This window comes from Danio rerio, chromosome 24 (genome assembly GCF_049306965.1).
Source record: "Danio rerio strain Tuebingen ecotype United States chromosome 24, GRCz12tu, whole genome shotgun sequence".
NCBI lineage: Eukaryota > Metazoa > Chordata > Actinopteri > Cypriniformes > Danionidae > Danio > Danio rerio.
The window spans coordinates 7,927,687-7,943,662 of NC_133199.1; the positions used below are offsets into that span (position 1 = coordinate 7,927,687).

The window sequence follows — 15,976 nt, forward strand, 5'->3', positions numbered from 1 at the left end:
ATATTACTAATCTAAAATTCCGTTTTTATATGTTTACGAAGGGAAATTTACAAAACAAATCATTTTTGACTCATACAGTGTATTTTCTGGCTATTCCCACAATTTTACCCGTGCCATTTAAGACTGTAACCAGGGTCACAAATGGCTGTTATTATCTTACCTCAGTTTCTACCATAAGTGGCCGGCTGAGTCTCATTTCCTTAACAAACGCTGCAACACCCACTGCCTTCTCTCTGTTCAGCTGCTGCAGCAGGACGTCCAGTGCGATCAGTGTTCCTGTCTGGCCCACTCCAGCACTACATTATAGAGAATATAACCAAAGGAATAAACATTTCACTTCACCTCTATGGGTTAATTTTAATGCTCTTTCTGTTGATTTCTCAGTGTGAGTGTCATTAGTAACGATGTTTTTGCTTCATGATCACCTGCAGTGTACAACTGTTGGTCCAGCAGAGAAGGGGCTCTCTATGTGCTGTCGGACAAGTTCTCTGAACTGGATTAAATCTTCAGTGCCACAAGGGACACCATGATCTGGCCATGCAGTGAAGTGGAAGTGATGCACTATTCGCGTATCAGAGGTCATTTTCTATTAAGCAAAACAAAAAAAAGATTGATTCCATTAAGGTTACCTGGCAGTTATGTTAAATATTTTATGAGTTATGTATAAAAAATAATTAAATAAATAAATATTACTAAATAAATTGATCTAAACTCCTAAAATTTACACATTTGTAGGACTGTCTTTTCTGTGAGCAAAAACCCAAATCGTAGTCAAGGTCAGAGATAATGAAAATGTTTAATATTTAAAATATTTTCCCAGGACACTAGATAATAAGTGTATAGCAGTCAAAGGTTGGCCTATTTTTTACAGTGTTTAAGCCCTACAGCTCTTCAGATCCAATAGCGAAGACTTATTTTATTTTCTTTTTCTTTTAATTAAAGATGTGTTCTAATGCTATTTCATGAATACAGAGTTAGTTACACTGTTGGACTCTCATGTTGAAGCATTGGTCAAGTTTCAAAAAATTGCTTGAAAGTAACACTGACTATTCATATTTCAAAAATCTTACTTCCGGGTGCCAGCCAAATTATTTTTTTTCCTTAAAGGGTCATGACACCCCCCACTTTCGGTTCAGCTATACCCTAGAATTTGTTCAAAAGATGCATCATAATGGGCGTGGAGCTCTGCGAGAATGGGTAGGAGTGGGCGTGGTCAGCTGGGGAGAAGAAGGGGAGCGAACAACTGTTGTCAGTCGGCTCACAAAATGAGACACAAACCGTGAGGAGACGCATGATTTTATAGTTTACAAAGTTAAAATGCAAAGAAATAAACAGCAATTTAATGCCCTGCTACATTTGTTATTCGTAATTTCATAGATAACCACAATTTATATCATTATAAAGATTATCGTGTTCATATAAACACTATTAATGAGGACTTTTCCGTCAGTCTCCAAGTCTGAGTCATAGGTCTGAATGCAGACTCAGTGCAGCAGGTCACTTGCCCTGTCTATTTTAACCATTAGCCCTGTTGGTAATTTGGAGGATTTAGGCGAACACAGCAGCACGACAATGTGTCTAAATGTGAATAAACTCCTGATAAAAGACAACGTCCGCCATTCTCCAATTCTTGTACTGCTCTACTGACAAAAATGGTTGCAGCACACAAACAACTTTGCTGTATCGACCATGACAGAATCACGGGGTAAAAACATGCAACAAACCCTGTGGATCATGGAAACAAACAAATAAGACCCTTCATGAACAGCTAAATACTGTGTGCCATGGGTCCGTGTCTCACAGCTTGGCACTGGCAGGTCTGTCTTGCCTTCGGAAAGCACGTGCAGTCATGAATGATTAAGAAGCCAGCTCTTCTCATAGGATAAGAAAACTCAGCTATGAATAATAATAAGAAACCGATGCGTCACCACTCCACTAGCAGATTCGTGCTACGTAACTGATTTTGATCCCGCCCCAAAAATTATATTAAACCTGGAAGCTAAAATTAGCTGACAAAAGCCCCAAATTATCCAGTTTTCTCCACAATTAAAGCTAACAGGTGCTAACATAGTCTTAGCTGATGCTCAACACACACAAATCTGTTAACATCTCAAAAATAGTACTCGAGGTTTTCTAGAAGCTTTAAGATTCAAAAGTTTTAAAAGTTATATTTTCGTGCGTGGATATTCCAGTTGGACAAAACGCGAAGTGTAATAAACAGTGTTTTCAAAAGTATTCAAAACCTATTATCATGGTAATATGATGCAGATTAAAGATGAAAGCTGTCGAAGTGAAACAAAAGCGTTGAAGCAATAAGAAATGAGACTGATGTAGAAACCAGAAGAGCTTTTATAATGACACAGAAAAGCTTACTGTTGTTCCACTTGTCGACACATAGAGAAAGCAGCGCTGTTTGATATAATTAAATACATTTTAGAGTTATCTGCTTGTTAAGTGTGACGTCACGCGAAGCGGCTTCCGGGTCCAAGCGTGCACAACATATTAAACATAAAGAAAATTACAATTGGATGGCTTACATTTTTCACATGAAATTCCCGCAAAGTCCAACTTTCAGATTTATTCTCTGATTTCACAGCGACAAGCAGATTTCCGTAGAGACACGGTGTGTTGTCCAGCGGCCAGTACTGTTCACACTTAACCTGGAGAAGTTAATTAAAAAAAAGAAAACGAAAAAGCTGAAAATAACTGTCAGGTACAAATGACAAATATGATTATGATCAATTATAATAAATATCATAAACTGTGTTATTACACAAAATTAGATTTAAAAAACTAAACACACATCTTTAGTTCTGATAATTGAAAATTACACAAAGAAAAAAAAATAGCATAATAGTGCTTCTAGCATGTGGAAATGTCCAGTTTTCTGTTTCTAGATTTAACAAAAAAAAAAAAAAAAAAGTGCTTTTTTTAAGGTTAAAAAACAGGTTTATCTTAAATTTTATCTTAAACTATCAAACATACCACGTAATTGACACAGACCAATACTGAAACAAACATTATAAAAACATAGTTAGTATTTATAAAAATATAACTAGTAGTCCCCTGGAGTTGTGTCATTAGTGTACCCTGTATAAAATATTTTATTTTGAAATAAAAATCATACTGATGACAGAGATTTTTTATTTTTTTATTTCCTAAATATAAATGAAAAAGGCCCAGCGTAAGTCTCTCATTTAGGTTATCTGAAATTTGAAACTTTTAGTTAAACTCACTGGTATGACAAACTGTGAAAGTACAAATGAATTAAACAGCTTAATTTACTGAATATACCATAATTGACAACAGTTTGGTACCTTGCAGCAGACATCGTAAAACCATTGCACAAATGATCTAACTTAATTAAAACACATTTTTAACAAACCTGATTAAATCAAATAAAGCTTAAGCTTCTTATTTGTTGCATTATCATTAATATATATATATATATATATATATATATATATATATATATATATATATATATATATATATATATATATATATATATATATATATATATATATATATAAACGTTTAAAGATTTGAGTGGGAAATACTAATACTTATATATAATTGAAGTCAGAATTATTAGCCCCCCTGTTTATTTTTTTCTCCCCAATTTCTGTTTAATGGAGGGAAGATTGTTTCAGCACATTTCTAAGCATAATAGTTTTAAACACTTATTTCTAATATCAGATTCATTTTATCTTTGTCATTATGACAGTAAAAAAAATTTTACTAAATATTTTTCAAGACACTTCTATACAGCTTAAAGTGACATTTAAAGGCTTAACTAGGTTAATTAGGTTAACTAGGCAGGTCAGGGTAATTAGGCAAGTTATTGTATAATGATGGTTTGTTCTGTAGACAATGGAAAAAAAATAGCTTAAAAGGGCTAATAATTTTGTCCCAAAAATGTTTTTAAAAAAATTAATAACTGCTTTCATTCTAGCCGAAATAAAACAAATATGACTTTCTCCAGAAGAAAAAATATTATCAGACATACTGTGAAAAATTCCTTTCCTTAAAACTAATTTGGGAAACATTTAAAAGAGAAAAAAAAAATTTAAATGGGGGCTAATAATTCTGACTTCAACTGTACATATCTTTGGACTAGATTTTTTAATAAATGAAAAACTACACAATGTATCACAGCAATATACAAGCAGTTTAATACTCATAACATTGCCTTACCATTCCATCCTCAGTACAGTTGGTTACCATGACAATAGCTGATGACTTTTGCTCCCAGACCATTCTCCAGAAGTCATTGACAGTGGACGGCAGTGGACCTTGTGCAGCTATATACTGTCTGCTTACATTTCCATATCCCTGACACACACATAAACATCATAAACAAAGATTAAAGTTACCAAAGATGGATAGAGATTGGTCAGTTGATTCAGATAGGAAAATAATTGACAGCATAAAATAACAGGGAAATAAATAAATAAATATATATCAAATGATAGAATCAAAAGATATTATGTAGTGTATATTTTACAACTTACAGGGATGTAGTTGGCATTGAAGTAATCAGAATCACCCGCTTTATTTACGGTTAGATGCACTCTGGAGCTGTCATCTGAAAAGAGAGAGAGAAGGATAAATGATCTATTAAGACAGAATTGTAATACTGTTAATGAATATTGTGTTTGTAAAAAACAGATTCGCTCATCCTACAATAAAATCTAAAGATTTCAGTCGCCCTCTGGTGGAAAAATGTGTGTGTGTATATATATATATATATATATATATATATATATATATATATATATATATATATATATATATATATATATATATATACAGTGAAATTTGGTACAGTGAAATTTGTGAAATTCATAAGTGTTCATTAGTTTTTTAGTTGTTGAAGCTATAAAAATGGGATGAGGCATAAAGATTAGGGAGAGTTTGGACTTTGATATCACAGCTTCAACTCATTATCCATACAGCATGACTTCAAATTGCATTATTGCATGAAATGACAATGGCCAAATCTGGATGTGTTGGCTTCACTTTACTCTAGTGGATAGAAATGAAAACTCATTTATTTTTTGTCTGTATATGAAGTGAATACTCACATGGTAGTACATAGGAGATTCGATTTTTATCTTTGTTTTCAGGGAGACGAGCCGTAACACTTGACTGTTTTACACCCACTGAACCCAACTCCTGTTAAAAAAATATTCAGTATAATCATAATCTGTAAACAGTTGAAATGTAAAAAGTACAATTCTATTTCATGTTGAGTCGACTTTACCTTATATTCAACGCTGAAATTTCTCTTGTCATCACAACTCATGTTATGAAAATGTTCAGGAAATTTATCTGAGGCAATTGTTCTGAAAATTTTCAGAATTTCACAGTTATTTTTGTTATTAAGTATTAGCTTCTTTCCTGATTCCTCCCTCCAGTTACTCCTCCCTGGCCACCCACCCTGCCCTCATTTCTGTATATGTTTTTTTTGTAGGTGCTAGAATGCGCCTTCCTGGTAATATCACAATTAGATATTTCACATGTCTTGTGTTCCATGTGCTTGTGTTTTGTAATGTGATTCTTTTGTTGTTTTTCCTGCTGTTTGTTAGTGTCTATTAGATTCACCTGCGTTTTACCCCAGAATATATGTTTGGAATGCAATGATTAAGAGTAAATAAAGCTGCGGTCACACTAAAGTTTGAGCTTGCGAACTGTGTAGTACAGTGCTGCGAAAAGGGGTGGGATTAAACATGAATAGACATTTAAAAAGCAAGCGATTGGTCCATATTTTAAATTTCTGTCCAGAGAGGTCATGTTTTGATCCTCCATTATTTTCAGTGATGCGATTTCGCAGGTCAGAGTTCGCCAAGCTTGAACTGTACAACACAGTGAACTGCGATAATTTCCGGTCTGATGCATTTGTGTGCGTATGAATGAATGTCTATGGGGATAAAAGTCTACTGTGGCCTCAGCTTAATGATAAAATTTAAAATTTGGAATGAATAATGTATTTTACAACATTTACAGTGGAATAGAGTCATACATACTTGTTGTGTGTTATAGACACTTTTGACTCCACAGGTGGGTGTGATCTTCTAAAGATGAGACATTATGAGAAAAATACTTTAAATAAAACAAATAATATAGTTTTTAAAATATATTTAATTCAATAAACATAATCCCATACATTAAAACTAGTAAATAAATAGCTTACTTATTATGAAACTTGGCTGAACCATAGCGGATCCATACAAAGACTCCAGCACAAATAATGATGACCAACAAGAAAAACACCAGTACACCAGCTATAACACCTGCAGAACACACACACAAATCTATTAATACATTCATTTTCTTTTCGACTTAGTCTCTTTATTATTCAGGGGTTGCCACAGCGGAATGAACCACCAACTTATCCAGCATATGTTTTACACAGTGGATGCCCTTGCAGCCATAACCAAACACTGGGAAACACCTATACACACTATTTAACACACACTCATACACTACAGCCATTTTAGCGCATCTATACCACGTCTTTGGACTGTGGGGGAAACCGGAGCACCCGCAGGAAACACACGCCAAGACGGGGAGAACAAGCAAACTCCACACAGAAATGCCAACTGACCCAGCTGGGGCTTGAACCAGCGACTTTCTTGCTGTGAGGCAATGGTGCTACCCATTGCGCCACTGTGACGCCCACAAAGTTATTCATAAATTGTTATTGTTTTACATTGTGATATAGAACTGTGTGGCAGATTAAAGTGTTATTTCATGCTAAAATAAGATTTGCTATTTATTTTTTACCCTCATGTCTTTCCAATCATATGAGACCTTTGTTCAGTTTCAAAACACAAAACACAAATTAAGGTATTTTTGATCAGGGGTCACCAAACTTGTTCCTGGAGGTCCGGTATCCAGCAGATTTTAGCTTCTAATCAAAGATTCAATTCAATTCAATTCAGCTTTATTTGTATAGCGCTTTTACAATGTAGATTGTGTCAAAGCAGCTTCACATAAATGGTCATAGTAACTGGAACAGTGTGGTTCAGGTTTTAGTGTTTAAGTTCAGTTCAGTTCAGTTTAGCTCAGTTCAGTGTGATTTAATCATTACTGAGAGTTCAAACACTGAAGAGCAAATTCATCGATGCGTAGCTCTACCAATCCTGAACCATGCGAGGCAGTGGCGACAGCGGAGAGGAAAAAAAAACTTCACCTGATGGGAGTGAAGAAAAAAAACCTTGAGGGAACCAGACTCAGTTGGGCACGACCATTTTAATTTCTCCGCTGGCCAAAAGTCTTGTGCAGAGCTTCATTCGCCGTGAAAGACACCTGAACAAAATAATCAAGCTCTTACTAGGTATACTTGAAACACCCAGACAGGTGTGTTGAGGCAAGTTGGAGCTAAACCCTGCAGGGCACTGAACCTCCAGGAACAAGATTGATGACCCCTGTTTTAAATGAAATCTGAGAGCTCCCTCATCCTCCATAGACAGCAACGAAAATTCAGAAAAGGAGGTCTCAGGGGATTGGAATGACATGAGGGGGAGTAATTAAATACAAATTTTAGATGTTTGTGTGAACTAACCCTTTAACATATTGTGGCTTAAATAACAAATGTTTGAAGGAATATTGCAGGACAATTACAACATTAAGATATGTATTGAACTGGTTTATTTAGTCAGGAGTTTTAAAATTAAGGAATCTTACCTGCCGGATCAGTTTGGCAGTTGATCGATATAGTTTCACTCCTCCTGGCTCCAGAAAATGATGTTGCTGTGACTTTGTACCACTGAGCAGCTTGCAGGCCTGTTACCAGCTGCTGAGTTGGTTCGTCTGAACCATGCGAATGGTTGAAGCTTTTTTTGTTAACATCCACCTCCACCACATCCACAACTCCATCTGGATACTCCCACATGACAGCCAGACCATATCCTCCAGAATGATATTTGCAGCAAAGATGAGAGACACTGTTTGGAACTACAGAAGTTTGAAAGAAAATCAGAATTCAGGTGTCAAGTGCCATGGTCTAAAACAGAGAATTTAAGCTCACCTAATGTCAGGCGTTGTGAGCACTGTGTGAGCATCTCAGACTCCAAGTTATAAAACAGTGAAACAGTGTAGCTTTCTCCAGGATACAGGTCTCGCAGATTCACCCTGTCTCCCTCAATAGAAGCATTTTTACCACTCCCGGTGCTGCTTTGAGCCGTGACATATGTGCATCCGTACACATCAGCAACTATTGATGTGTTGGTGGCTTCCCAGCTAAAGGATGCACAGTCCAGAGCTGCAGAAAAAAAACAAGAATAAATAAACACTAATTTAAATGTTAGAGTTTAGTGGTAAATAAAGATCTCACGATTTAAGTTTTAATCCTGATCTGTGTGTAGTCTTGGTGTTAGCTTTGATTGTATGGTTTTACCCTGGATTTCTTATTTTCACTAATGCTTACAGAATATCTGCTAAATATGCTATAAATACATTAAAAATAAAATGTGCTTGTCTGTTTCCCAAATGGCGGTCAAATATGTACAAATGCAAAAAAGCTAAATATTCTAAATTACATTTTTAAAGCTGGGTTTATCCATATTTGTCCCAAATTAGGGTTCAGCTAACAGAGTTATTAACTTAAACAGTAAAAAATTGGTAATACATTAAAGTAAGCATTAACTGGCAATATGTTTTTAAAGAGGGTGGCAAGGTGGCTCAGTAGTCAGCACTGTTGCCTCACAGCAAGAAGGTCACTGGTTCGAGTCCAAGCTGGTCTAGTTGGCATGTCTGTGTGCATTTTGCATGTTCTCCCTGTGTTTGTGTGGGTTTTCTATTGGTGCTTCGGTTTTCCCCACAGTCCAAAGACATGCAGTATAGGTCAATTGGGTAAACAAAATTGGCTGTAGTGTATGAGTGCAGGAGTGTATGGATGTTTCTCAGTGCTGGTTGCGCTGGAAGGGCATCTGCTGTGTAAAACGTATGGCGGAAAAGTTGGCGGTTCATTCCGCTTTAGCGACCCCTAATAAATAAAGCACTAAGCCGAAGTAAAATAATGAATGAATGTTTTTAAAGCAAGTTTATTAATATAACTGTTCAATATTGTCAGCTAAAGTCAATTAAATTATATTAACAGAAACAGCTTCTGGATTTGAATAATGTAGCAAATGCTGAAACATTATGGTTACCCATAATTCAGAAGCACTCTTGTGGTCTTCCCGGTCAAAAGTTATAGAAGACCTATATCATTATTTTTTTTCCAAAAAATCAATCAATCAATCAATCAATCAATCAATCAATCAATCAATCAATCAATCAATCAATCAATCAATCAATCAATCAATCAATCAATCAATCAATCAATCAATCAATCTATCTATCTATCTATCTATCTATCTATCTATCTATCTATCTATCTATCTATCTATCTATCTATCTATCTATCTATCTATCTATCTATCTATCTATCTATCTATCTATCTATCTATCTATCTATCTATCTATCTATCTATCTATCCATCCATCCATCCATCCATCCATCCATCCATCCATCCATCCATCCATCCATCTATCCATCCATCCATCATCATTCTAGTTGGAATACTCATTCATATTCACTTTGGGGAGGTAGATTAGTGCCATTTGCTTGTAAAGAAAAGAAAAACATCTTTAATAACAGCAGACATACTGTAGCATGCTGTCAAAACTTAATTTCAACTATTTAGCTTTTCAAATCAGTGTAGTGTCATAAAACTTACTTGTGATGCTCTTGAATCTGAATCCAGGATCTCTGACATTATCCACCACAGTAAAGAGAGTAAAACTGTATACAGTGCCTGGTTTGAGTGATGAGTATTTATGTGTAATCACATCCCCCACAACAGCAGATCCAGTGAAGTCTATCTCTGCCCCATCACTTCTGAGCAAAGTGTAGTTGTAGACGTTGCTTTTGTTGAATTTATTCCATTCGACAGTCAACTCTGTGAGTGATCGAGTGACTCTGACTTCAGTTATGCTTGATGAAGCTGTTAAGAAAGATTCAACAAGAATTAGTCATTTAAAATTGTAAATACTGCAGAATACATTCAACTCTCTGTGTTTTGCTCAACCCTGCCATATGGCCAATTATTTTTATATTGCAAAAAAGAGAAAGAAGAGAATAGGACAATTTAGAACCACTCACATGTGGAAAGATAGAAGTTGTATCCAGTGCTTCTCTGAGAATAAAACTCTGTGTGCAAAGTGAAGCTGTAATTTGTTGCAGGATTCAAGCCTGATACATGATGCGTTATCACATTCTCATCTGTAGGATCAACAGTTTCCTCAACATCACTGTATTTAAGAATATAGTGGTATTTGTTGTTTTGTTCATTAGGCACAGCATTCCACTGTAAGATTACGTCAGTGCCAATGGCCTCCACCACAGACACACTTTCAACATTAGATGGCACTGAAACAGACACGCAAAACACAGAGCCTGTCATCTACATTTATATTTACAGTAAGGAAATGCTTTTGTGGGACTTACAAATAATTAGGGCATTGAGAGGCATAAAAGGGGTAATGCTCTGTTGCAAAATTAGCTCAGTTTATGAATATTAATGATCAATAATACATTATTATTAATTATGACTATTCAGAATTAACTTAAGTTAATTTAACAAAATAAATATAACAATGACTTCACCCGCTCGTCTGTGCAAACTCTAATTATTAATTTATTTATAAAGGAAATTATAACTACTTCTTGTGAAGTAGATGAGTAATTTAGAAGTTTTAGTAAAATTGATTTGTTTTTTTAAAAAAAGATTTGTTTCATTTGGATGAATCTAGAAACCTTCATGATTATGTTGATATACATTTGTGTACAAAAAAATCATTTTTATTATCATGAAAATTGCCTTTATTTGGGAGGGTTTGCATCCATTTTGGGATGCAAGGAAGTTGAAAGCCTGATGTGAGAGGAAGTAAATCAATTTCTTATTTATCTCTTGAAATCTTTTATTTGGTTGTTCGCTTGTATGTCATTGATAAACTAAACATGGATAACATGTAGAAAATTACTTATGAAAGGAAAATGGCAACTATGAACTTCGGTGGGCTTAAAGTGCATTTCTCAGGACACGTTTTACATTTGCACAACAGTTAATGAATTTCTCAAAACAATTAGTCATTTGTGCACATCCTAGTAGCAGTTTCTCATTCCTTACAACATATTGCAGATGCTTTTAGACATGCATCAGTTGCTTTCATTCAACTCTCTGCTATTTATAACATTATCTTTTGCTTTTGTCATGTCAGTCAAAATGAACTAAACTTGTAAATGCTGAATAGTCATTCCATATAAAACTAATAGTCCTCATTTCATTACTTGAGTCATTACATACAAAAATGTTGAACTAGTTGTCAAAATCTGTCGAGCAAATTTTATAAAATCAAAATTGTATCTTTATTTGCCTGAAAATGTCTTAAAAATTGAACAATTTGATGAATGATTTACAGACCTGTTTGTAGGTTCAGTTGCAATATATTCTGCAATATTGTTTACAGTTGTGCACAGCTCTACCCAAAGGGAGTTTATGTTTGTTGTAAATAAGGGTGTATTTATTCTTTTGCACAATGCTGTGAATAAATTAGGATTGTAAAGAGCAAATGCAGAGTAAAAATGTGAAACATACATATTCAGAGTCTTGTACTCAGATTCCTCACTAAATGCAGTGATGTCTAACTTTACTGCAGTTTTCAAATGGCTGTGCAAATAGTATACAGTGCTGTCTTGGGCATTTTCAGGAAGTGTCACCAAAATCTGACTGTTTTGGATTGAAAAAAATGTCCAGAGTAAACTCATAATGAAAACACGACTAAGCCATTTGACTATATTGTTCATAAACAATGGTGTCAGGACTTTTCATCTTGATGATACTGACACTTTGATTGACATCAATACTTGCTTTTGAGGAATGAACTATCCATTTTGAGCATGTGACACGCTTTTGCAGGTTATCAGCTAGGTTTTGCTGTTTGTACTAATTGTTATGAGAAATGCATTAACTGTTGTGCAAAAATGCACTGGTGTTGTGAGAAACGCACCGAAGCGACTGAGAAAAACTGTAAGCATGGCCAAATCTGTTTTTGTAACAGTGTAATGAATGTTGTAATATTGTATTATGTTTATTAAAACATACATGATATTACAGTTTTTTCTCAGTCACTTTGGTACTTTTCTTATGTTAGAATTGTAATTTTAAATAAAATACAGCAATTCATCACTTTTTGATTTAGTGGCTAATTCGTATGAATTCGTACAATCTAATTCGTACAATTTAGTATGATTTGCTCATCACCCAATGATGGTTGGGTTTAGGGGTGGGGTTGGGTACCACGCCTCCTTTTTAAAATCGTACTCTTTCGTACGACTGAACTCTTACTTGACTGAACTAATATATTCACGTTTCCTCGTGAGATCAGGCTGGAATATTGTAAACATATTCATTCATTCATTTTCGTTTAGCCCTAGTCCCTTTATTACTGTAATCAGGGGTTGCCACAGCGGAATGAACCGCCAACCAACACAACCCACTACTGGAAAACACCCTTACACTCTCATATTCACACACACACACACACCCATACACTACGGCCAATTTAGTTCATCCAATTCACTTATAGCGTATGTCTTTGGAATATGGGGAAAACCGAACCACCGGGAAAAAAAAAACCCTTGCAAACACAGAGAGAATGTACAAACTCCACACAGAAATGCCAGATCTAATTTCCTAAACACAAATAATCACATTAGCCTGACATTACTTATGTACTGACTCACCAGTTACATCAGCGAATCTGTGTCCATGGCTTTTAACTCCTTCAAACACAGTATAGAGTGTATATGAGTATTCAGTCCCAGGAGACAAAGATGTGATGACACACACCACTGTAGTATCAGTAAATGATATATGAGTTTCAACATCACTTTTTTCCAGCTCATAAGTGTATTCGTCTTTTTCTTTTGTCCATTGTAATGTTAGAGCAGTCTCATTTCGACCAATGACCGAAAATCCTATAATATCAAGAGGAACTGAAAAAGAAAGAGACAGAAATGTTACATTTCCCAAATTTATTTTACCATTCACAAGCCTATAAATTCAGCCATTCAGCTTTATTAACAAAATATTAAAACATTTGTATTAGCATCAGAAGTCTATAATATTTTTAAATCTATGTAAAGGAGAAAATATGACATGCATGTATATTTGAGATCATGTTCATGCTTATTTGCAGAATAGAACAGCAGATTTACAAACCAGATAGACAAATACCTTATTTGGCTGTATGTTTTAATAACATATTTGTTTGTATTCTGTACTCTGACTTTTGAACAAAATCCAAAACCCCCATGTGGCTTAGAAAAACTAAATTTTAAAATAGGAACAGAAGTCTTTGTGCTACAATGAATATAGCAACACTTTACAATAACTGTCCGTTAAAAAGTAACTATGCAAAAAGTAATGCATGATTAGTGAATAGTATAACAGTAATGCTATATCTATTAGTACTATAGTAAGAAAAAATACACACACACACACATATATATATTTATATATATATATATATATATATATATATATATATATATATATATATATATATATATATATATATATATATATATATATATATATACAGCTATAGTATAGCTATACTATAAAGTATACACAAAAATAATAGTCTAACACTGAAAATCACTGAAGAGCATTTAGGTAACAGTAAGTTTTAACAAATAATTATTTAGTTTTTATTGTTATTATTTTATGTTTCATATTTCGGTCTGAAACATACAGTAAAGGCTATTTATCTAGTACATTTATTTATCGTGGTTTGACTTTTACATTGGACATAATAAATACTGTAGTTCTTAATGGTTAAGCTCATTCATTAATTGTCATTACCTATGTAATAAGAAACTCAACCAAAATTTGATATAACATTCTGACTAGTTCATGTTTCTTTATTAGTTAATAGCTGAAGTGTTACTGCTGTTTATACATCACGCTGCTCAATCCTGCATTAATTCTCACATACAGTGCATCCGGGAAGTATTCATAGCGCTTCACTTTTTCCACATTTTTTATTTATGTTACAGCTTTTTTCCACACTGGATTAAATAAATGTATTTCCTCAAAATTCTACTCACAATGCCTCATAATGACAATGTGAATTTGTTTTTTTAATTGTTGCAATTTTATTAAAAATAAAAAAGCTGAAAAATCACATGTGCAGAAGTATTCACAGCCTTTGCTCAATACTTTGTTGATGCACCTTTGGCAGCAATTACAGCCTTGAGTCTTTTTGAATATGATGCCACAAGCTGGCATACCCGTCTTTGGGAATATTTGCCCATTCCTCTTTGCAGTACATCTCAAGCTCTATCAGGTTGGATGGGAAGCGACGCTGTACAGCTATTTTCAGATCTCTCCAGGGATGTTGAATAGGATTTAGGTTTGGGCTCTGGCTGGGCCAATCAATGATATTTACTGAGTTGTTGTGAAGCCACTCCATTGATATTTTGGCGGTGTGATTTGGGTCATTGTCCTGCTGGAAGATGAACCATCGCCCCAGTCTGAGGTCAAGAGCACTCTAAAGCAGGTTTTCATTCAGGATGTCTCTGTACATTGCTGCATTCATCTTTCCCTCTATCCTGACCAGTCCTCCAGTTCCTGCTGCTGAAAAACATCCCCACAGCATGATGCTGCCACCACCATGCTTCACTGTAGGGATGGTATTAGCCTGGTGATGAGCGGTGCCTGGTTTTCTCCAAATATAACGCCTGGCATTCACTCCAAAGAGTTCAATTTTAGTCTCATCAGACCAGAGAATTTTGTTTCTTATGGTCTGAGAGTCCTTCAGATGCCTTTTGGCAAATTCCAGGCAGGCTGCTATGTGCCTATTACTAAGGTGTGGCTTCGGTCTGAATGAAATGTGAAATATTTTTTCACATTGTCATTATGGGGTATTGTGTGTAGAATTTTGAGGAAATAAATAAATTTAATCCATTTTGGAAAAACGCTGTAACATTAAAAAATGTGGAAAAAGTGGAGTGCTATGAATACTTTCCGGATGCACTGTACATATTTACCTATAATTGATGTAGCATTAATTTAACTAAAGCACTACCTGAGGAACACTTTAACATATACCAAAGATATATCCCAAAACAATTTACATGTAATGAAATCATAACTAAAAATGATCAATCTGCATTTGTTTACATTTCGTTTCTGAAAATGGGGTTGAGATGAAGAAAAAAGAAGAGCATTGATTTATTGAAACTCACCAGTAACAGCAGAGAAGCTGAATCCACTGCTCTTCAGACCTTCAAACACAGTGTAGAGTGTAAATGCATATTTAGTCCCAGGAGACAGAGATTTGACAAGATATTCCACTGTAGATTGAGTAGATGGAGGAGTTTCCACTTTATCCTCATATCTCAGCTCATAAAAATATTCAGCTTTGTCTTTTTTCCACTGTAATGTTATCTCATTCTCACTCTGAGCAATGACTGAAACACTTTCAACATTGGGTGGAACTGAAGAGCAAAAACACAGAAAGAGACATTCAGTTTCTGTTTTATAAACTCAGAGAGAGAGAGAGAGAGAGAGAAAAGAGAGGGAGAGAGAGAGATTGAGAGAGAGATCTCAAGAATAAGTGTAAGCAGAATGTACCTGTGCTTAATTTTGAGCTTCACGGCCAACGCTGTAAATTCTTATGTACATGTGACTTTTCAGGTTTTTTATTTTAATAAATTTGCAACAATTTCCAAAAATATTTTTTTACATTGTCATTACGGCGTATTGTGTGTAGAATTTTGAGAAAAATAAATTAATTTAATCCATTTTGGAATGAGGCTGTAATATAAAAAATGGGAAAAAAAGTCTAGCGCTTTGAATACTTTCAGGATGCACTGTACATAGTTACCTAGTATAAATGTACCATTAAATTAACAAAA

The 15,976-nt window shown here is 34.7% G+C and overlaps 1 protein-coding gene across 6 annotated transcripts in view; it reads right to left on the bottom strand.

Annotated features, from left to right (window-relative positions):
- Positions 1-15,976, bottom strand: part of LOC569071 (receptor-type tyrosine-protein phosphatase H) — a 28,201-nt gene that overhangs the window by 1,930 nt on the left and 10,295 nt on the right. For all 6 annotated transcript variants that reach the window (XM_073941430.1, XM_073941428.1, XM_009297279.4 and 3 more), the window contains 15 exons: positions 15,305-15,556; positions 12,797-13,048; positions 10,154-10,420; positions 9,729-9,995; positions 8,036-8,269; positions 7,693-7,962; positions 6,197-6,296; positions 6,030-6,077; positions 5,267-5,348; positions 5,088-5,178; positions 4,515-4,588; positions 4,198-4,335; positions 2,538-2,660; positions 426-586; positions 161-296 (listed from right to left, as the gene is read on the bottom strand). In XM_073941430.1, coding sequence (XP_073797531.1) covers positions 161-296; positions 426-586; positions 2,538-2,660; positions 4,198-4,335; positions 4,515-4,588; positions 5,088-5,178; positions 5,267-5,348; positions 6,030-6,077; positions 6,197-6,296; positions 7,693-7,962; positions 8,036-8,069 — 1,257 coding nt within the window. In that variant the 5' untranslated portion in view covers positions 8,070-8,269; positions 9,729-9,995; positions 10,154-10,420; positions 12,797-13,048; positions 15,305-15,556. The remainder of the gene's footprint in view (positions 1-160; positions 297-425; positions 587-2,537; positions 2,661-4,197; positions 4,336-4,514; positions 4,589-5,087; positions 5,179-5,266; positions 5,349-6,029; positions 6,078-6,196; positions 6,297-7,692; positions 7,963-8,035; positions 8,270-9,728; positions 9,996-10,153; positions 10,421-12,796; positions 13,049-15,304; positions 15,557-15,976) is intronic.